General features: G+C 29.9%; 2 protein-coding genes across 7 annotated transcripts; both read right to left on the reverse strand.

Moving 5' to 3' along the window:
• Positions 1 to 1,067: 1,067 nt before the first annotated feature.
• LOC143192638 (uncharacterized) lies at positions 1,068 to 5,993 on the reverse strand. 6 transcript variants are annotated; one of them, XM_076398106.1, is made up of 7 exons: positions 5,867 to 5,922; positions 5,727 to 5,796; positions 4,273 to 4,584; positions 3,507 to 3,721; positions 2,399 to 2,482; positions 2,035 to 2,285; positions 1,068 to 1,873 (listed from the first exon to the last, which is right to left on the reverse strand). In XM_076398106.1, exons 3-7 carry the CDS (start codon positions 4,580 to 4,582, stop codon positions 1,744 to 1,746), a joined length of 990 nt encoding a protein of 329 aa, XP_076254221.1. In that variant the 5' UTR covers positions 4,583 to 4,584; positions 5,727 to 5,796; positions 5,867 to 5,922; the 3' UTR covers positions 1,068 to 1,743. The 6 variants fall into 6 exon arrangements, with proteins under 6 accessions (XP_076254221.1, XP_076254222.1, XP_076254223.1 ...); XM_076398107.1 differs by lacking the exon at positions 5,727 to 5,796 and having other exon boundaries at positions 5,867 to 5,993; XM_076398108.1 differs by lacking the exon at positions 5,867 to 5,922 and having other exon boundaries at positions 4,294 to 4,584; positions 5,727 to 5,866.
• A 4,132-nt stretch (positions 5,994 to 10,125) lies between these two features.
• LOC143194379 (H2.0-like homeobox protein) lies at positions 10,126 to 17,941 on the reverse strand. The gene is made up of 5 exons (XM_076401100.1): positions 17,804 to 17,941; positions 16,724 to 16,954; positions 16,527 to 16,663; positions 10,422 to 10,616; positions 10,126 to 10,336 (listed from the first exon to the last, which is right to left on the reverse strand). The coding sequence occupies exons 2-5, from the start codon at positions 16,936 to 16,938 to the stop codon at positions 10,182 to 10,184; spliced, it is 702 nt and encodes a 233-aa protein (XP_076257215.1). The 5' UTR covers positions 16,939 to 16,954; positions 17,804 to 17,941; the 3' UTR covers positions 10,126 to 10,181.
• Between the last annotated feature and the right edge of the window lie 5,287 nt (positions 17,942 to 23,228).

Here is a 23,228-nt window from a genome sequence, read left to right on the forward strand (position 1 = left end):
AGACGAGCGATAGCGAGAAACACACCTAAAGTTATCATCTTGCATGACAGCGCTCGACCACGCATTGTAGCAGCTCAAATTCGAAACTAATTGTTTACTACATCATTTACTCTTATCATCACTTAGCAATGAATACTAGAACTTTTTCAACTTGTTTAATTTCTGCGATCACTAATGAACCGTTTTCATCAAACAAACTTCTTGAAAACATGTTATAACATATCATTATGAGTAAATTTATCCACGACCATTCCACTTTTTTAATAACAGAGTCCGACAAAAAATAAACATAAATTAGAACAACTATAACTAATACTATAAAAAATTACATCTCATTTCGTTTCATTTTATGCTAAAATGCAATAGTTAATTAATTAATAAGTTAATATTTTTTTGTGATATTTTCAATTCTTATTCATTTCTGGAATATATTATACTACCTCTAATTTTTATGCATACTATACTAATTAATCACTTGTTTCTCTCAACTTGATGTGCGAAGATTTTACTAGCTTGGCTTTCTCCTTTCTGTCCTCATTCAGAATACTATTACCATTTTACCGTAACATGTATCTATTAATAAATAATTTTATTGCAATAAATATTTGATAGTAATAAGCTATAATAAGTAGTAAACAATTTTATGGTTTGAAATATCTTTAATATAACCTTCCATATTTTCACAACTTTTTGATGATTTCACTTAAGTTACAACGAATGCCTTTTTTTTATTTCGTCAGTGAAAAATCCGAATACTAAAGTATCTTTGAGTTAAAAGGCGATACAATGATCAACTGGAATATGAAACAACGAATCCAATGGCGCTATCTCTTATCGAACGTAAAACTTATTGAAAAAATAATTTAGATCAATACCCACTTACTATAAAATTTTAATATAACCACTTTTTCATACTTAAACGTTGTATTTTTTAAATAGATTCCACCACTTTCAATATCCTTTAATATCATTTGAAATAAAATTTACATTAGATATATAATCCATATTTAACCTAGTTATCTATTTAAATATTATTTTACATATTTTTTCAAAATAAAACTCAAGAATCATAAATAAATATATATTTATAGAAAATTATAATAATAACGCACGTAGTAGTACTTTTAAAATTATCTTATAAATAGTCAGAAAATATCAAAGACACGCCATCTATTAGTTACCGTATTTTTAGTGTGATAGGTAATCAAAACAGATGGTTTGTTATTGAATTTGCATCACATGCATCGTTCAGTCTCCATCATTCATTCTGTTTACTGTTCTATAAATAAATAAATTAAAGAATAAATTAAATAACATTGGACAGAATAGGCTGAAGCCCTCTTTAGACTTCCAATTTTTAAGCTGTAAGCTAAAACAAGGCGTCCAAGAAATATTACAAATGAGTATAGGACTAAATTTTTATTCATTGCTTTGGAAACGCGTTATTTTAGTTTATAGCAACAATTTAGTTGTAAATTTAGTAGTAAGTATTTGTATCACATATAGTCACATACATTATGTACATTGAAATGTTGATTGATTGCTCTTTTGTAAGACATGTTTATTAAGGATTAGACTTTACACACAACATCTCCAAATTTATTAGTGGTATTTTACAATATATCGATGGTTTGATCTATTTTTGTAGGTATTTAAGATGCACATAATGGATGATACTGTACGTTATGGATTTATTCACTTCGAAAACTAAATCTATTCAATTATGTTGACCTAACGTTCAGCTTAAACTTCGTTACACTCTAAATACGCCTGCTGGCAATTATCTCCCGATCTGCCTCTTCGGCCCGCTTCGTATAATAAATCGAAAGCTTTCGCGGATGATGACCTATCCAAGATAAAGCTGGCAGTGTAGCTGAAACAAAATGACATGTTTACGGTATTTTATGCAAAATAGACACGTCAAAGACACTTGTATATTGACATTTATATAGATGGCCTGATTAGTTATTTTACAATTCAACAAATTCTCAATTTTTTAAAAATATAATGGTTCTTCATTAAATTTATTTTTACCTTCCAACATGACAGAATAGAGATGTGGGGCCGATATCTGTAGAACATTCTTGGTTGGCTTCACACATATACTTGGCCATACAGCTATTTTCCCCTGTTCCCAATGATCGTACATAACCCTTCATCATGGCGATACCGGCTATGGCTGCTTCACTTACGGAATCTTTTCGACCAGTTGCATGGGCCGAGAACGATCGGTGAGAGAACGACGTTTTCAAGGCATCCAATAGATTTACTACGATGTTGATAAACTAAAATCACATCAAATGACATTAAAACCTTACAAAAGCCATCATTAATATATTGATAATGCAATAGTACTAGTAAGCAGAAGTTAAAAAGAGAGCCAGTACTATTTACATACCTCCCCAGCCTGTTTGGCCAACATATTCACCTGTTGCGGATCCCTGCTGCCTATCATTGTGGATAACACTGCTGCCAGAACACCCTGTGTAATTTATAAGCTTCTAACTACTGGTCTGATTTTTATATATATACATCAATGTATTAGTAGCCTTAGTACGAAAAAATTGGGTTATTTCAAAGTATTATGTTATTTTCGATTAATTAATTTATATTTTTCACAAAATATCTTCCAGAAGATTATTAAAACATTGTTATAAATGTATTTAAAAAGATAATGAGATTAGTTGAAATCAAGTATTTAAATGTAATTTCAAATATACTAATAGAAAATAACAAAAGGAAAATTAATGATATAGTAACATATTTTAAAATAAATCCCCTATTGTTGAAAAATTGTTATATCAGTAACTAACCGTAACATTTATATACAATGGAGAAATGTTAGTGCTTTGTAAACCAAGTGCAATTATAACTTACTGTAACAGGACAACATATATCTATTGTTTTCATGCAGGTATGTGTAAAACTCTAAATCATCATGAGTATGTAGGTTAAATGTTAAGTTTCAGTTATCTAACTACTATTGTATTGTGCAATATATTTCCATGTGTGATCCACGAAAGTACTGTTAAGATATTTGCAATAAAAAAGACAAATATTAGTATTTAGGATAAGGACTGTAAATTAATATTTATGGATTTCTATTATTATATTCATTAACGTCAAAGTTCTAACATTGGTTCAACTTTCAATAATATAACATTTTGCTGAGGTATAAACAGAATTTTTGCCAACTCTTTCAAGACATTCATGCCAAGAATTGATATGTTATCAGAAATTATCCGCTCTGATTATAACTTGTTGCTATTGATGCCACTTTGATTGTCTAGCGCAATATATACAATAACTCACTATAAATCCATTAATTTATAAAAAAATTACCGTCTTTATATTTTGTTTCTCAATATTGTTAAGAAAGTCTTTATTGAGACTTGAACAAATAATATTAATATTATTAAGATTAACTGTTGAAAACTATATCACAAATTATTGGAATATCTATAAGAATACTTTCTGGATTACCAAAGTCAAGTAAAATTTCATACCTGCAAAGGAGAGCCTCCATTGTCAACTTTGTCTATACCGTCGCCTTGAGCCTGTGCACCACCTCCCAAGAAAGCAGAAAGGATTTTCAATCCAACAGCAAGTATTTGAGTCCATGGAGATGTAGGAACTACAGCGCCTTCATCTAGTCCTTCAGACTTACTTGGACTTGTGGCTGTAGCACCTCCAGGATTAAAGATCATTTGCATAACCATACCTAAGGTAATTATTTCAAATATATTTAAATGACATACAATTTTTTTTTATTTAACATGATTTTTATCAAATCTGCATAAAGCGATGCCATAAAATGTTGATATGGTGTGAATTTAAAACAAATTCGGACTATTATTTACTGTTCAATAATTAATATGTAGTCGGATATTCTTAACACATTTTTAAATCAAAATGAGTCTTTCAGTAATTTTCGGCATTATATTTAACTGTTAGTTCCTTTTAAAATGTCTTTCATGAGTAATATTAAAACAAAGAATGTTTATAAGCAGACAATAAGCTCGCAAAGCAAAGTGAAAGTTGGGTCGTCATTTTAATTTAAATATATACTGTACACTGAAATTGGATAATTACAATAATTGATTTTATCTTTAATAAAACTGGGTGTATCTAGTTATCTTTTACTCATATACCTAAATATAAAAAATTTAAATCAATTAATTAGCTATTTGTAAAAAAATTGCATCCGTGTAAAAAAATATCAGTTAACGCACTTTTAATTACAAATAATTGTTCTATCGATATTTAACTTACCGGTAATCGATGGTAGCGTACCTAATAAATTGGACCAAGAAAAACCTCCGCTTTCGCCAATGCTAGAGCTTTCAGAGATCTCGTTAGTTTGTATATCGTCGAGATCATCCAGTGCTACTTTTTTAATTGCGTTTGGTTTGGCCGCTAATTTTCTCTCGGCTCTCGGTTGAGACGAAGGACTTTCGGCTACAGCATCTTTTTTTTGTCTGTACACCGGATGGGGATGAATGTTAGGATAGGCGAATGTGGTTATCATTAAATTACTCAACAGAAGCCCCAAAAGGCTCCATCCTACTGACTTTTTCCACATATCTGAAAATTGAAAGAAACACATTTATACATCTACATAATGTATATATTAATTATTACTTTTACATTTATTTCTGGAAAGCATAGTTCTAGAACATGTATAAGGCGAGAAATCGTCACTTTCTACAAAACTGCAATAGTTTCTTTGTTTTTTTTTAGAGAAATGTCCGCCATTTTACAGTGGAGCAAGCAACAAAGAAATTCAAAGTTTATCTTCTAAAGCGGCTTGAAAAATGCGAGGATTATAGCCGTAGCGCAAAATATTTGTTTCGAACGTGACCCGCAAACCTAACCTACTTTTTGATTCGGTTTCCATTTTGAACCGTTGGAGAGCATAGCTCAACTTAATACCGTAGCTGTAGTTATTAATAAATCAATAAAAATACTGTTACTTTGATTCGAAAGTAATTTGGATTTTTTATTCTTCATGAAAATTTAGTTAGTTTTCGAAAAATGGCTTGGATGGCAATGTTTCAGTTTTACAGTATTTTGGGATAGCCTATAATTTAGACATAAAAAATAATTTTCTTACGTATTTTTCGACTATCTTAATAAACTCTTAATTATTTCTTTAAATAAGATAAAGAAAATTACAATTATAAAATGAATTCTACGGATTTCAATAATTATTAAAATTAAAATATTTTTCTACTAATGATAACTTATAATTGATATTGATAATATTTGATGTCATTTACCGTAATTAATTTGTTAAGTGATTACATTAAATTAAGCTGTATATTAAATTTAAGTTACTAGTAGAATTATATATATATATATATATATATATATATATATATATATGTATATATATGTGTGTTATCCATAAGAATCCAATATATAACTTATACAGTTTTATAAATTTATTTAGAATATTTATTTTAAATTAATTTTAAACAGTTTAGCTTGATATATACATTTTATTAATGTTTAATTAACTACTATTTATATATAGAAAGCTTTCTGTATTGCTAGAACACAACAGATATGCCGTTATTTACACTTACCTACTTACCTACATTATAAAGCTGAACAGGATTTTTTGTGTTCCTTATTATTTTTTCTTTTAAACAGGAATTTATTTATTTTAATTAATAATAATGCAATGAGTTTTTCATTAACGCACAAAAAATTTTCTGACTTACCTGGATATAAAAAGTATTGTCACCGTAATCACTGTTGCTGTTTTGACGAATGTCGCGGAACAACTATCTGCTGAAGATAAGCAGCGCGAATGTTTCTTCACATACCTTGAACTTCACTTTATATATGTTGACCCACTTACCTTCGATCGGACGCAGAACTCTTCAAACTGGACGGTACAATCTAGACCGCTATTGATGACATTGGCGTCCCCGTGAAAAGTGTAAATGAAAATATTGCAGCGGTTTTTTTATTTTATTAAGACGGCTCGTACGCTTTTCCTCGCCTAACGGTTCATCGCTAACCCAAAAAGTATCCAGTATTTGTTTTTGACTTTGTGTTACGATTAAACCTTTTTTACTAACGAATTATTCAAATTCAACTCGTCTGACCTAATAACTACTGTTTCACATTTATACTTTAACATAGAAATATTCATTTATTTTAATTTTTATCATTAATAACTATTGCTGTAAAGTTTCTATTAATAATAAAACAAAGTTGTAAATTATTAAGCTTATTATAAATTAATAAGGCTTATAACAGGTAGTGTTACTGTGTATTAAATCGCATCGGGCACATGCATAACCAACTTCATGTTGAAACTTCGCCGACAGGTTTTACTTTGCAGTTTATGTCATTTCGTCGAAATGTGAAGAAAAATTTTGTTCAGTGTGTTGAAAATGTTTAAATTTGTACCGAGTAAATCACATTTGCGGGAAGATTTACTTTTCTACTTAAATTTGAATAAAGAGACGGTTGAAGTCATCGAATGCCGTGTGAAGCTTATATCAAACATGCTCCATCGATTTCAACATGTGAATACTGCTTTTGGGATTTAAAAGTGGTGATTTTGATAACGAATACAAAGAGCATTCTGGACTGCCACAAAAATGTGAAGATGAAAATTGATGCCATTACTCTATGAAATTATCGATGGGGATCGCTATCGACTACAATTGATGCATTTAAGCCAAGCATTCCCCAAAAAGCGACTGGAATAAGAGCTGGAATAAATGCTGGAAGCAAAGACAAAACAATTTTATTCTTTAGCATTACAACTCTCGATCACATGTTACAAAACCAGTGAAAATATATTTGGAAATATTATCAGCCGTATCCTCCAGACCTTATTCCTGCTGATTAATACTTGTTCCGACATAAGAATCGTGCCATATCTCAGCAGCGCTTCACTTCTTATGAAAGTACCAAAAAATGGGTTTCTTCAAAATGGAATTCGTAAATTGCCTGAAAATGATAAAAAAAATTACGGTTATCGATGGATAATATTTGGAATAAAATACATTGTACCGATTTCTCACAAGAAAGCATCAAATTTAAAATAAATAAAAAAGTAATTAAAAGAAATATAAGTAGTAATCAATGCTTACATTTTTCTTTAAGGTTAATGTTTGGTCAATGACCTCAGAAACCCACATAAAATTAAAATATATAGTAAGCTATTTCCGATTTCCGAAAAAGAAAGTTCAATTCAAAGCTTATACATTGTGTAGGAATATTCTAAACCGTCCACTGTCCGGGTAAGCATGGTGCTATTGCATCACAGTATTTTTGTGAATCATTTTCACTTTCTATTCGAAACTGATATGATTTTCTTCAGTATATTAATTTAACAACGATTTATTTTTAACAATGTTAGTAAATCTTATTATAAAGCACGGGTTTATAAAATGTAAAGTAACTTATACGTCTGATGTTTCTATAACCATTTTTACGTTAATATTTCCTAGTTCGCTAAAACGTAAACGGCATAATCGGCTTTGAAGTAGCCACATTACAAATTAACAAAACCCTATATCTGGAAAGTTTGAATTTTTTAAATGTGTTTTTAATCATTTTTAGGGTAAAATGTTCGGCTTCCAAAGCTGCCATTCACAATTAATCTATTGTTTGCTTGTCATCAGGATCAACTTAGATATTTAACCAATCTGGTATTGAACGAATCAATCCGATATACGATTTATATGATTCTGTAGCATTCTTATCCTATCCATTAGGAACCATCCTTTTCCGTGACCACTAAACTACTAAGGCTGCTCATATTTTATTATGTTAGATCTGATTTAGAATTAGAAAAATTCATTAGAAAATTAGAAAAATTGAGAAATTAGAATTAGAAATTAGAAATTTAATAATCGCATTTTATAAATAGGATCTATCCCGTATATCCCACGAGTAGTGAATGTTTGATGTCAGTTATTCAAAGGTAAAAATAAGCGATCAATTTAATTTCGGTTTATTTATCCAATATCCCCGAAACAAAAATCTTAGCTCAAAATAACAGAAACATAAATATAAATTCGAACAATTGATTGTTCAATAGTGATATCGTTAAACTTACAGCGTAGTTAAAGAGGATATATACTAATATTTATTATTTATGTTAGCGTGCTGATGAGATTCGAAAAAATTACGTTATATCTATACAGTTAGAGAATATAATTCAATAAACTACCGTTAATCTATGTTATAGAACACTAAATAGTTCATAGATTTGTTGTTTGTGAAGAAAATAAATATATAATTTACTTTATATTATAATATATTCTTGTACATAATTTGTTCAATAGTATTTAAAGAGAACAACAACATATTGCAGTAAAAAATATCATAACAAGAAGTTGAAAGCTGGACTTTAAAAGTAGAATAATTGCATATTAAAAATATCGCGTATTTATCGTTATTAATGCTAATTTTAGGAGATCTTCCAGTCTAGAGGCGTATCTTTTTAGGTTATTTGAACATCTGAACGATTCGAAATGAGTGGAACGAAAACATTTCATACATAATGGCAAAAATATTAATACCTCACACAAAATTTATTTTATTCAATCATTTCAATTCAGTTCCATTCAACATGGTCTCGTCCTTATTTTCTATTTTTCATTATGTTATTTGTTTTTAATTTTTTCATTTAATTCTGTGAATTCTGTGAATGTTCTAAATGAAACTTAATTACGAATACTGTTGTACATTATAGTATATTAATAAAGTCGTTTGCTTTCGACTTCTTAAACGTAATACCTGGTAATGAAAGTTTAAACCAAACGATCCTATCATGGAAAGTCGCTCTTGATTGCAAAGACGCATCGTGAGGGATTTTGTAACAAAATAAAGCTTGAATACATTCTTCAAAGTCTGAAAACCTATCCATAAAAATTTAAGAAACATCATTAACTCTTGAATATTGACCACTATTCGCCATTGACGATCTTTTTAATATTTCATCTTTTATCAGAACCAAAATTTCGATCGGGTGCTGTCAAATGTTTTAGTCTACGCATTTCATTATCACGTCGCACTTTTAGCTGATTAGTGAGCGCATTTGGGCGCGTTCAATATTATTTAGTCCAGTATACTGCCTTGTGGAATTTATGAGTATAATGGATGCAATTGAGTGAGTTTGTCCTCTTGTTTTATAGCAAAAGGTCTACTTGTGAGATAAAATTTTTGTAACTAAAAATATGGATGGGATTTCTTTAACTTGATCTGCAACCCTGTGTGCCATACTTTATCAAAAGCCTAACAACATTTACAGTTCTACATTTTTTTGTGGATTACCTCTAAACTAATAAAACATTAAACTTTAAAAGGCAATTATTCTTGAAGATAACGTACTTTTTTACAGACCTCAAAGAAATATCGTAATCATAGTGGCACTTGTCTATCAAGTCAACTGAATAGAGTTAACACGGATTTTAATTCAGAATGATATGCATCTAGCTCTTAATAAATTTTAAAAAAGTTACCCATGAAAATCAATTTTTTTTAGCTTGTTAATTTAATAAATATTTTTATAGTCATGATATTACAATGTGTTTTATTGGTTAATAACAGTAATTATTTAGTTGATAAATTTTAAAAAAAATCTTATTACCTTTAATTAGTTATTATTATGAAGAAATACGTCAAGATACAAGCAAGTTTAAATGTATTAAGAATTTTCACTTGGTTAATAAATTTAATGATACTTTATAAGTGGAATAATTACTAGAATAACTAGAAAGTCTATACCTTATGATTAGATAATTATTAATAAATATTTCTAATATCGGATCGAATATCATTTTTCAAAAAATGACATTTTCTATACGTCAACAACCCATTTTACTCTTTAGAAATTTGGTAATCCAAGATTCTTACTTTCAATTTAAATGATACAGAACAGTAACAAGAAGCTTTGATGAAATATACATTCAGCGGAATCAAGTCGCCAAATCAAAATCTTGGATCGGGTTCTGATGACAAACAAAAGAAGTAGTAGTGAAATGAAAGCTGAGCTACATCTCTTTTATAATTATTCTAATTGAGTGTCTAGTTGAAAGTTAATGTTATTTGCAATTAAATTTATTTTAGGTGCATAAATTAAAGCAAACATAATACTGGAAAATTTTGTATTTAAAAAATAAATATTTTCACTTTATTTATTATACTTCTTAGTCGGCATCTTCACTAATAGTATCTACATCTATATGTAACTCGTCTTGAGTTGAGTCTGCCGCGTTCTCAGCAGTTTTTGTCGTTTCTTTCGAATGTCTCCATTTCATTCGCCTATTTTGAAACCACACTTTAACTTGAGCATCTGTTAAACCTGAAAAAGAAATATCTTTATATAATTTTTGTACCGGCGCATTCGCCATATTTTTTTCTGAGTCTTAAAAGCACAGTACTTATACCTAATGTAGCTGCTAATTGCCTTCTGTCCGGTTTAGTGATATATTTTTGCAACTGGAATCGCCTTTCTAGACCTTTTCTCTGTAGGTTACTGAATACGGCCCTCGACCAGGATCTCTTTCTTTTACTATTACCGGTGTTGTTTTGTATAGAGATAGGTGGTGAAGGAGGTCCGTGTGGCATTGCAATTCTTATCGCTAAAATACAGTAATGTTTAAACATTTTAATTAACCTTTTATTTATATAATTAATTTTTTTGAATTACTTCATATTTATAAGTTTGTTTATATATCATATTATTAAACTGAAATTTGATGATGCATGTAACTTATTTAGGCATTAACAACACGAAATGAAAAATGCGAACTTTAACGTAAACATTGAGTAAACAACACCAATTTTGAAAACACTATTCATTGAAATAATTGATTACATTTTAGCCTGAAGGATTGCAAAACTATAATATTTAGGTTATTATATCAGAACATATTTCGAGCATTTAACTTTATACAAAAAATAATATTATGTTTTATTGTAAATATAATTACAAATTGGGCTTAAGGTATATATTATGGCTATGCAACTCTCCATACTATGCAAGAGTTAATAATTTTGATAATTAAATCTAATAACAGCTATAATTTCAAATTAATATTTCTTATTTAACTGTAAACATAAAGTTATTTTATGTTTTATTTTATATAAATAAAAATTAGTAATACATCACAAGTGTCAATTATTTTGATTAGTAATTCACAACAGCTATCATTTCAAATTTATATTATTCCTTTATTTTTGAAGTATTTTCCTTAAATATTATTTATTGGCAATTAAGATTATTCCTCCAAAACTTTTCCTTGTATCAATGTTGACTTAATATTATTTTATTAAAAATCAAAGTTATATCTAAACACGCCTATCTGCTTGAATGTAATGGAGAAGTCAATTCGCGTAAAAACTGTATAAAAAATCAATCAGCAGTTCATCATGATCAACAACTTTTAATAAGATGATTCAATATGTCTGGTCTGTTATGCTTCCAAGCTTTCTATAAAAGAGAGATTTTTTAAATATTAATAAAGTACAATTTTCTACTAACCTCATGGAAACTCGTATATATATATATATATATATATATATATATATATATATATATATATATATATATATATATATATATATATATATATATATATATAGATATATGTATATATATATATATATATATATATATATATATGTATATATATATATATATATATATATATATATATATATATATATATATATATATATATATATATAAACAAAAATAATTTAAAGACACAAAAAGAATCTATATTCAGAATAGTTGATAATTAATTTCGATTTTATATTTGAATTAGAATCAAAATCAAATAGAAAATATTTAGTTATAAAACAAAATTGCAGTAAAATGTTCATATTTAAGAACTTTTAAAATTACTTTGTGTGTTCTAATTATGATATATTTGTAATCAGTTTTATTTAATTTAGGATTTTATTAGCGTATGCTCTTACATGGGTTATAAACTAAATTCCTTAAATATTATTATTTCCTTATATTATAAATTAATTATTTAATTATATTATCTATCAATTATTATCTATATTATTTTTTACTAATAATAGTAATTATATATAATCTAAAAGGAGCTAAAAACAAATTTAATAAAAGGAAAAAATACTAAAAAAATAAATATGAGTTTTTTATGGATATATAGTCAGTATAAATAGAAGTATAGTGTTGGCCCAATTGTGAACGGTAAATACTCATATTATTAGACAAAATATACCGCTGGCACATTTAAATGCGCTTTTATAAGTAAATTCCTCTAAACAGTCTCGTTCTGATGTGTACACAAGCGGGATTGTTAAATCTAAATTGTAAACGTAACCATCTGAGAGTGTTTACTTGATAATGGTAATAGAGCGGGATCTGTTTACGTTTACTTCGAAATTTGGTACCCATCAACGGTTTTTAACGTGTATATTTATAAACCATTATAGTCTGTTTTAAGTTTTATGAGCCCCTAACTAATTAAACTTTTCTAATACTGACACAATCTGGATAGACACTTCCGTTAATGTATGTTGCCTGGCAGCCCAACGCGTCCACACAATGGGTCCCTGTGTAAACAATTTTATTACTCTCCTTTATATTTCTATCTCTATCTGTATACTTAACGTTTTCGATTAATTTTAAGTGTCTGATTTTCTAAAGTTGTAATTATTACAAAAGTTGCACTACTATTTATATACATATATGAAGACGAATATAAGCTAAGCATGGATAACAAAAAAACTAATAACATTTAATAAGTGAATTGAATACTATTCTCAACAATTTTAGAATTTTTAAATAACGTTATTTAACTTCCCATATTTAATTCGATTTTCCCAAGGTAATCCTTTTTGGATACAACATATTTATAGCATTCGTTTATGCAGTCTTCAAACATCGGTTTGAATTTAAGCGGCCTTTGAGTTTAGCCAAAAATCTGACGGACTAAATCAGGAGAATAAAGTGGTTGTTGGATTTTTAGGCGTACCAGTATATATAGAAAAATGTGAGATAATCAATTAAGACCTGATATCGTAAGGTGAGATCAATATAATCGTCAAGTATTAGTGCATTTTGTATCAGTATCATATATTTTCTTTTATTGTGTTCGAGTTTTGCTTCCAGGTGCCGCGTTTGTTGGCTAAAATCAACCAACGAGTCACAATCGTTATAGAATAAAACTTCAGTGGGGCTGCATTGATACTAAACCTTTCCTAATCAAGCTATTATATGTAAGCAAGCAATTATATTATTCAACCAATAAAGACTCTGCTTTTTCGTAATTTCTTGAATAGAGAGGTAAAAATTTGATCACTGGCATAGAGGACCAAACGAGTTAGAAGTCTGGTGATGGCATGACGACAATGAATTGCAAGGATCATTGGACGAAACCCCACCGCAAACTGTTTCAAAAGCAAGATGGATTTAAAGAGCGTTTAGCAATTGTTAAATCAACTGTTTCCAAACTTTTACATATAAAGGACATGAGACAAAGGGAGGGAAAATGGCTATTATGCGTATTGACTGACCCTAATGAATCACTGAACTGATGAATTTAATTTTGCTATATGGGGTACTCTGTAGTACCTTGCAAACAGAATAGGCAAAATTCAAAATGCTTAAATGTAAAACCTTTCACTATTTGTTACGCTCGATAGCTTTTCTGTCTGGTTATCCTGGTATCAACCAATAAAGACTCTGCTATTTCGTAATTTCTTGAATAATTTAAAAAACGGATAAGTGAGAAGTCAGACAGCGGATGAATAAAATAATCATAGGAGATTACTATAAACTGCAATTGATTGATTGATAACAGAAGCAAATTGTCGTTAAAGAGGTAAAAATTTGATCACTGGCATAGAGGACCAAACGAGTTAGAAGTCTGGTGATGGCATGACGACAATGAATTGCAAGGATCATTGGACGAAACCCCACCGCAAACTGTTTCAAAAGCAAGATGGATTTAAAGAGCGTTTAGCAATTGATCAATCAACTCTTTCCAAACTTTTACATATAAAGGGCATGAGTCAAAGGGAGGGAAAATGGCTATTATGCGTATTGACTGACCCTAATGAATCACTGAACTGATGAATATAATTTTGCTATATGGGGTACTCTGTAGTACCTTGCAAACAGAATAGGCAAAATTCAAAATGCTTAAATGTAAAACCTTTCACTATTTGTTACGCTCGATAGCTTTTCTGTCTGGTTATCCTGGTATCAACCAATAAAGACTCTGCTTTTTCGTAATTTCTTGAATAATTTAAAAAACGGAAAATTGAGAAGTCAGACAGCGGATGAATAAAATAATCATAGGAGATTACTATAAACTGCAATTGATTGATTGATAACAGAAGCAAATTGTCGTTAGAGAGGTAAAAATTTGATCACTGGCATAGAGACCAAACGAGTTAGAAGTCTGGTGATGGCATGACGACAATGAAATAAAATAAAAAGAATATTTTTAGTAACTTTAGAATACAGAATACTTGTTAATACAAAAAAACAAGTTAAGCAAGAAAGGTAAATTGTATCTGAGTAGATTAATATCTAAACTTTGACTAAAATTGACAGATAAATGAAGATTATTATATATTAGAGTAATAAATTGATTTTAAACATTGGCATGTTTAAAACGATAATAGAAAAACAATCAAAACTACAAACGCCACATAAAACGAACCAGAACGATCTCGTATGATTTATGAATATAAATATTTGATAATGAATCTGATTGAGTAGATCTTTTTGCGGTTCTAACGGAAAGTGATGTGTAGCGCTAATAAAAAAGAATAAAGTTTTTAATATTCTCGAATAGCTGCGGCGCGACGCGGCTGTTTATGTTTTTAATCTGGTCATCGTAAGCCGTCGTCGCTTTTCCCCACTTCGATATATTCGATTTTTATTCGATAATTAATTAGGCAACCGTGAAACGCAATACGAGATTGTTTGGTGGCGCGTCGAGGCGCCCACGTCTGTTTATGCTCCGGGCTGATTTGTTGAAATGGCGAGCGCGCGCGAAAATTGTATTTCAGGAACCGAGAACTGTTTAAATCGAAACCGCTAATAATGTTTTCAACGGGATATTTTTCTCTGTACTAAATTCGATAAACAAACGATAAAAATCGGTGCGAAGAGCTTGAAGATGTTTGTATATGCCGTTGCTTTGCGACTGACATTTAGCAGAGGGCCCGCACTTGTAAACAGACAAATTCCTGCACTTTACGCCGTGTTTATTGCTTCTGTTGGAAGACGTTTAAAAATAATTAGGGCCAGCACCCACACGGTCTATATACCAGGGCGATACAACAATATCTAAACCATTAATTCAATTTACAACAAGGCATTAGGTGTTTGCATGTATTTTAATCAGTGATATTTAGTGGTGCAAATGTGAGGTTTCAATGTAAATAACTATTAAATTTGGTAATATAACAGTTTTCTATTTGGTATTATTTAGTTACTCGCTATATACAGGTGCTAATCATGGAATGCTTAAAATTTAATTTTCGATGATCATTACTTTTTTGTTTGATTTGAAGAAATCTTATTTGATTTGTCTATGAAACCATTTTACAAACTTATGGCGACTAAAGGTATTGATTTTGATGTAAATGACAATGGCATAGAGGGCTAACAGAGTTAGAAAACAATCAATTGCAAGGATTGTTGGACGAAAATCCAGCCCAAACTCTTTCAAGAACTTTCAGAGCTTTCAATAGTTGATAAACGAACTGTTTGCAGATTTCTCCATGCAATGGAAAATACTCAGTTTAATGAGATGTTTTAACTGAGAATGCCATTTAAAGCCATTTCAATCCATCAGCTTTAATGGTAAAAAAATAAGAATTTCATATAGCATATTGCGATTGATAAAGAAAAGTGGGTGTACTACGAAAAATCTAAGCATAAAATTCACGGGTTAGTCCATAAGAACAATCCACATCGATACGGAAGTCGAATATTTATGGCCATAAAGCGTAGGTGTATATATGGTGCGATCAATAAGATGTAAAGTTTTACGAGCTGCTAAAACCGAATGAAACTGGTACTGCATATGTCTACCGATGCCAAATGAATAGATTGAACGACGTATAGGTGCGAAAAGACCAGTTAGTATTATGCGTGCATAACAACTGTCGACCATAAGTTACAAGAGTTCTGAAGGATACATTGTTGCAACTCCATAGCGTCTTCTTAATGATGGATGCAGCCTGGATTGGCTGACATATTGTTTTAGCATGCTGAAGAAGTGTGAAAATGGATCGTATATCGGAATGATACCAAACCAATGCTGTAATTTCTATATGAAATTACCATGTTAGCAGAAAAATGGAAAAAGTCGCCGAAAATATGTATTTTGATTAACATATATAATAAAAGCCTTTTTCGTACACGCAAGTACTTAATATAATAGTCCATATAATATCTCTTTTATTTCTAATTATTACAACTTAGTGTAAATCTATTATTTTAGATTAAAATGATCGAAAGATAAATTAATCAAATTGTACACAATACCTACTTGGTCTTGTAGCAAATGGTCTAATTGGTTGTCCAGAATAGATAGCATCATTATTCGAGTTTGTGTAGATATGTCCGGAGAGGATTTTTGACATTCCTGGTAGCATATCACTTTGACATCCGCCAGAGGGACTTAACCTGTTGTATAAATATAGTGGTGCATTGCTTAAAATAACCTTTAAAAATTTGGTAAAATACCTGCAGCATCTGAAAAGGGATGTTACACAGTCGGAACAGGGAACTGCCATTTGCGGTAGGGGTTTCGTAATATGGGCTTGCGTCTTCTGAGAATGTATGCTATCTGCCGACGGTTTCTTATCGATATCATTCGATAACAATCTATCGATGCCAAATTTCAACTTTTCATGTTTTTTATCATTTATAACCACACTAGGAGCAGTTCCGGTTTCCATTTTCGTAAATAATATTCTGAAACGTTATTAATTTGAAGAAATACCCCAGGAAATTATTAAACAACTTTCAATTTGTGTAATTGATTTTGATTTATTACAGAAATTAAATCAATAAAGACAGCTTGTTACTTATTAAGTCGTTTATGCCCTATTTCAGTCCTACATATCAAAATTATTTTTTATACTTTGTTAAATTACATTTTATTAATAGTTATTTAGATTTTAGCCAACTTATGATACATTGTTTATATTAAATGTTACATTTGTATGTTAAATGGTAATAGATGTATACTATATTTAAATAATTTATATGTTATATTTATAATAACATTTTTATAATAAACTAATTAAAGAATGTTAATAGGTATCCAGTTATTAGCAATTAATTTTTAGACATAAGTAATTCTTAAAGTAAAATAGCATTATTACATATATATTATATATAATTATTATAAATGTATGAAATTAGTATTGGTTCAAATTTGATAATGATTTTAAGAACCATTAAATTTTAGACTTTTTAAAAATCTTATTCTTCTAGTAAAAATGGTCGGCAGTACTTTTTATGTTAAGTATTGATATATAGACAATAAAATTAATGATATGATATGAAATAAATTGTTTATTAGATGCTGCATCAATAGATTTACATATTCTTACGTAATGTATTAATTTTATAGATTCAATTTGACTGAATTGTATAATTCTTAATTGGTTATAAAATAAGATTCATGCCTAAAGTTTGTAACATTAATTTCTTAACTATATATATATCTTAGATCTATTAAATAATGAATTTAAAAAATGTTGTTCAACATATTTACTAAGAATCTAAGTAAGGGTATTTTAGTATATCTCTACATACCTGCTTTATTAATTAATATAACCGAAATAATCACACAGCTACGTAAGATCCGTAGTAATCGTATTCAGTAATGACGAACACAGATGCACAAACAAATGCACCGAGTACCACACGCGGACCGCAGTGCCTCACCTTGCGGTACTAATTGGCGACTAATCGATTCCTAATAGGTGGTCCAGAGGCTGTGTTTTGGCTGAGCGATATATGCGCTGGGAGGAGTCGTCGTCCCATTGGTGGAGACAGCAATGTCGTTGAGGCGGTGACTGGAGAGGCGCCCGCTGCCGGGTAATCATGTGCTAGCTGTCCAACTCATTTCCGAAGAATGTAATTTATTTTGCTTGTTTTATGCTTTCAACTGACCGCCATAATTAGAACGACTTGAAGAATGGTGACTTATTTGTTTTCATATGAAGCAGAAGCTTACTTCATACCAAACTGGAAAATATCATGTAATGAATATTCAACAACTATAAGCCATAATAGTCACATCATTAACCGATTATAGTTACTTATGGTAAGTACTAAATTCTATCTGTTGAATTATCTAAATAACTCAATTATTTTATATCGAAGTTTTTAAACAACAGACGCACTTTCCACAAGAAAAAATTTTATTTTTATAAGAAATTATGCTAATAGACTATGTTTGTCATATTTTTTTTGAAATATTTATATACCTGAATATCCGTATAGGTATATATTCAGATTACCAGAAGGTAAACGAAACAGAATGACTGTTAATAGTATTTAAAATGACAAAGATGTAATTAATTTACTAAAATCTAATTTACTATTCGCGATTCAAACAAAATCACCAATAAAAAATTAATCAAAACAAGTTTTCTAAATCTATGTTTCATTCTTTCGTTACTATCTTTTGCAAGTCCAACTCCTGCTGCTGCACTCAGTAGAATGCTAAATAAGTACATTTGCCAATATAGTTGTTAATATGTATTTGTCTCGTATAATACTCCATCAATAGCAACGGTAAAACTCAAAATTCTGAGATCTATCTGATAAGAAGAAGGTAACTGATACAATTTTAAACAGCTTTACCGATTTGTATGATTTGCCAATGTCCATTCATCATGCATACAGAGCGGATCATATGTAAATAATCTTTATATATCCTTTTTATTATAGGCAACTGATTTTCATACAAACATACACTTTTTAAGTTGCTAAAAGGCTTGAAACAACATAACTTTACATAACATACTTACTTTTGAGATCAATCTTGCTAACAACCATCTCACAAGAACTCTGGAATATCTTCCTAGTAATATTAGGTGCTGCATGTATTTTGGTTAGCGATGTCTATTGCAGAAAATGCTAGGTCTTAATGCAATCAACTGTTAAACAACTATGTATTCAAACAAACAACTATTATATCCATTTAATATTATTAGTTAGCGTATATATAGTTTATCCAAAGAAATTTTAAACGTTATCTTAATTTGTGTTTGTAATTTTGTCAAAACGTCACAATGTTACCAATGTATCAACTCTGAGTTTTAGTTCAGTTGGGCTTTGACATACAACAAAATTCTAATCTAAACAAAATAATTAAACAAAAATACTGATAAATAAAATACTAACAGGAAGACTATTCTAAAAATTAAGTACACAGTTATAACAGTTTGTAGGTTAGGATTGTGTTTGATTATATTTATATTGAACTCTTTTCCATACTACCTATGAGTTAGAGTTCTAGGCGCGTTTTTTATATAGTTGTTTCCATGGAGGCCTAATACACCTAATTAACAATTGTATATCCAAGTGATATATTTTACTTTCCTTTGAGAGCATATTTACCTTTTACGCTTAGTTTTTGTGTCCTTCGCTGCAGTGTTTCTTTGTAAAGCTATTTTGGTGTCACTGTATTTCTTCTTATTCCTTAATGCATTTGCCATATTTGCAAAACAGTTATTATTCTTTCTATCCTGACACATTTTAACCAAATACTCATGTATATTCTGAACAATTACACACGTATTTGTGTATATAAATCATCTACACTCTACAATAACATTTCCGGAAGTGCAATTAGAGCTCTGCGATACTTTTCAGACTAATTTCATCTGCAATAATTGTATTAAATTATGTTTGTATTGAAAAATTATACACTATTGTTATACGTTTCATATAATCAATCTCTGATAGAACTAACCTCAAGCTGATTTTGATTCGTCACCCGCTTCATATGAGGAAGTTTTTTTTTCGGTTAATACATACATACTAATATTCAGTGCAGTTGCAACAGGCTAATATTTTCAATAAAAATCGCAGCAAATTAATATTTAACAGTAAACATGCTTACCTCTCTAACGAATTTTACTGGCAAGAGGGGTCCTCCATTATCTTGTTCCTGTCCAAAGTAACTGATTAAAGACTCAATCTGTTCTATCTGGCTTAAGAATTTTCAATCAGAGGATTAATAAGCAGCGATTTCAAATGTAGCCAAACAAGCAAAGCATTAAGACAACGTTTCGGGTTTATAATCTCTTATTACTATTGAAAAACCAGACCGGTTTGACAACCGGACGGTTTTGGCAGGCTAGTTCGGTTACACTTTCAAACTTATCAAACAGCATTGTGTCTCTTTTTAACTAGAATAAAATGAGAAGGAAAATATTGTCTGATTCTAAAACGAATTTACAAATTGATAGACTATAGTTACTAATCATGGAAAGCTGAGAATTACAATTACATTCATTATTTTTGTTGTTTAGTTTGAAGAAATCTTCTGGCAAAGCTCATCAAACGTTCATAAATTAATGGTGTTACTGCTTCGTCATATCCGAGTTTTCGATTTTGGCTTCAGCAACCTTAAACTCTTAAATAGCTTTCAGCCAGCTTGACAGTTAATGAATCAACTGTTTTTAGACCTCTACATGCAAACGATTCAAAAGGAGCGAAAATGAATACCACATGAATTAACTGAAATTGCCATTTCGATCCGTTTCAACATCGCAGTTTTCTGAGGCATACTGTCAGGGGCGATGAACTAAAAATTAATCAACTACGACAATTGCAAGTGCCAAAAGTCATGGGTTAATCCAAGACAGCTATCCACATCGACACCACAGCAAAATATTCATGGTCAAAAAGCATTACTGAGCATATGGTAGGATCATCAAGATATAGTGCTTTTTGAGTTCTTAAAGCCGATTAAAATTGTTACTGCAGATGTCTACCGATGTCAATTGAACAGATTAAACGTTATATTGTTGCAAAAAATAAAGAAATAACGTGTAACATAAATAAAGTCATCCTCCTGTTGTTGCATCTCGAATGGGAAGTTTTACCGCACCCAATATACTCACCAGATGGCGCCTTCCAATTACCACTTCATCAGATCGATGCAACAAGACTTGAATGGATCGGTAATTGATTAGCCACCAAACCAACATCAGTCATTCGACATGGTATCGCCATAAGTTCGTTCTCAATAATATAACGAGTTTAGACGTAACGGCTTTTTATTCTTGCCACTGAAGACAGGAAATAGCATGGAGCATTCTCTTCATTCGGGTGCTGCTATTTTGAGTAATCCAGATCTATTTCAGTATCTCAAAAAATTGTTCATGACTGAAATAAAATTCATACACCTACAATTCAATAGATACCGCTGTTATTGGATCAATTTCTGTTGAATAAAAATGATAGTCAAAATACGATGTATCGATTTTGGTCAAATAATCCAACGTTTAATTATACAATCGAGAGGTTTAGATTCTATGCAAATTTTGCAATAAGCGATGTTTCAAACGGTGTTATTGTATTGGAAAAGAAAATGAAAGTATAACTTTGATAATATGCAATTTCCAGAAAACTGTGTTCTTTAACATAATTAAAACATTCGTTTCTGGGCATACATTTAATATATTAGTTATTACATTCTTACTTATTACTAGTTACATTCTTACTTAGCCCAGATAAAGCCTGGTTAATAAAAATTAAAAATAAACTGTAAAAAAACTCCCTGTAATATTTCAATTATTATTAAAATCGATGGATTCCGATTGAATATGTGCACCATTTATTTAAAAAAAATGATATTATTAAAAAATAAAATTGGTACAGATTAATGTAAATTAGTTCATATTCGTGCAATATCTAAATGCTTTGCGATGCTTTTATATCCATAACACACCCATAAAACAGCTTTAACTAGGCAACCGATTTACAGGCAGATGACCAGTTATCGACGGGAATCAAATATTTTCGGGTATTATATTTATGCACCGGTCGATTTATTAGCTGTTAGTCCCATAAAAATGCAAATGAGAAGCGTAGAGAGCCCAGGCGCATTTGGTGTACGTCGATATCGTGCTGATTTGACACGAGTTAAAAAGGCATTAAATAAGTTAGCGCAGACTACACATATAAATATGGACTCGCTAGACAGCTCGATGTTTTGATATATAGTTATTAGTCTTTATAACGACCACACACCAGCTCGTTCTCTTGACCGTGCACCAAATTAATTTTCTATACATTTATTATTAAATATTAGTTATTAAGTATACAAATAACCTTGATAAGTAAATATTGGAGATAACTCATCAATTTAGATAATCCTGGGATAATTAATAAATATTTTTTAAATTATTATATTTTAACGTCGCTTTTTTGCCAACTAGGGTCTATCTGGATAGGACATACTGGCCGGAAACCATTATCCCAGAAGACATCCGACTTTACCCAGCTTGGTTTTTGACGTGACTTGGATGGTTATTCCCTGCCGGACTTTATAGTGCTGCTTAGGGATATTTACAATTACAAACACAAACATAAAGCACATCCTGAGATTGCAGGATTCGAACCCGCTACTATTGCAGTCATAGGAGGACCCTCCTGTCGCATTAACATTTTAAATAATTTAAATATTTTAAAAGAATCTAATATTTATTACAGTATCTACGATTGCTTTCATACATACTCTCTACATTATGGCATTAAATATAATACTTTACAAGAATTAGCTATATTTTCGCTTAAAATTGTAATTTCTTGGAAATTGTAATTATTTCGATATATATTTTTCTTTGTTTCCGAGTTAATTTATAACTGTAATAAAAACGTCATGTGTAACGATCTTAAATCCTTTACAATATAACATGTATTGATGGTAGTGTTTACGACAATATGTTTTATGAGCAATTAACGGGCAAAAGGGTCATGACAAACCATTTTATGTATAAAATCAAACAAATATGTCTTTGAAATGATTTGATTGTATATGCTTATTTCCTGTGTTTAGTTCACAAGATACTGATAAATGTTTTTTTTTTGTATAATTATTATTTCTGCTAAAGTTAACTGTTCATTATTGAGCACAGTGGCATTTTATATAAATCATTTCCATCAATTAATAATAACTAATCGAAATTATGCCAAATGATCGTGTTATACTATTATA

The sequence above is a fragment of the Rhynchophorus ferrugineus genome, unplaced genomic scaffold (assembly GCF_030347505.1).
Source record: "Rhynchophorus ferrugineus isolate W39M unplaced genomic scaffold, kcgeb_rfMv2 rfM3, whole genome shotgun sequence".
Taxonomy (NCBI): Eukaryota; Metazoa; Arthropoda; class Insecta; order Coleoptera; family Curculionidae; genus Rhynchophorus; species Rhynchophorus ferrugineus.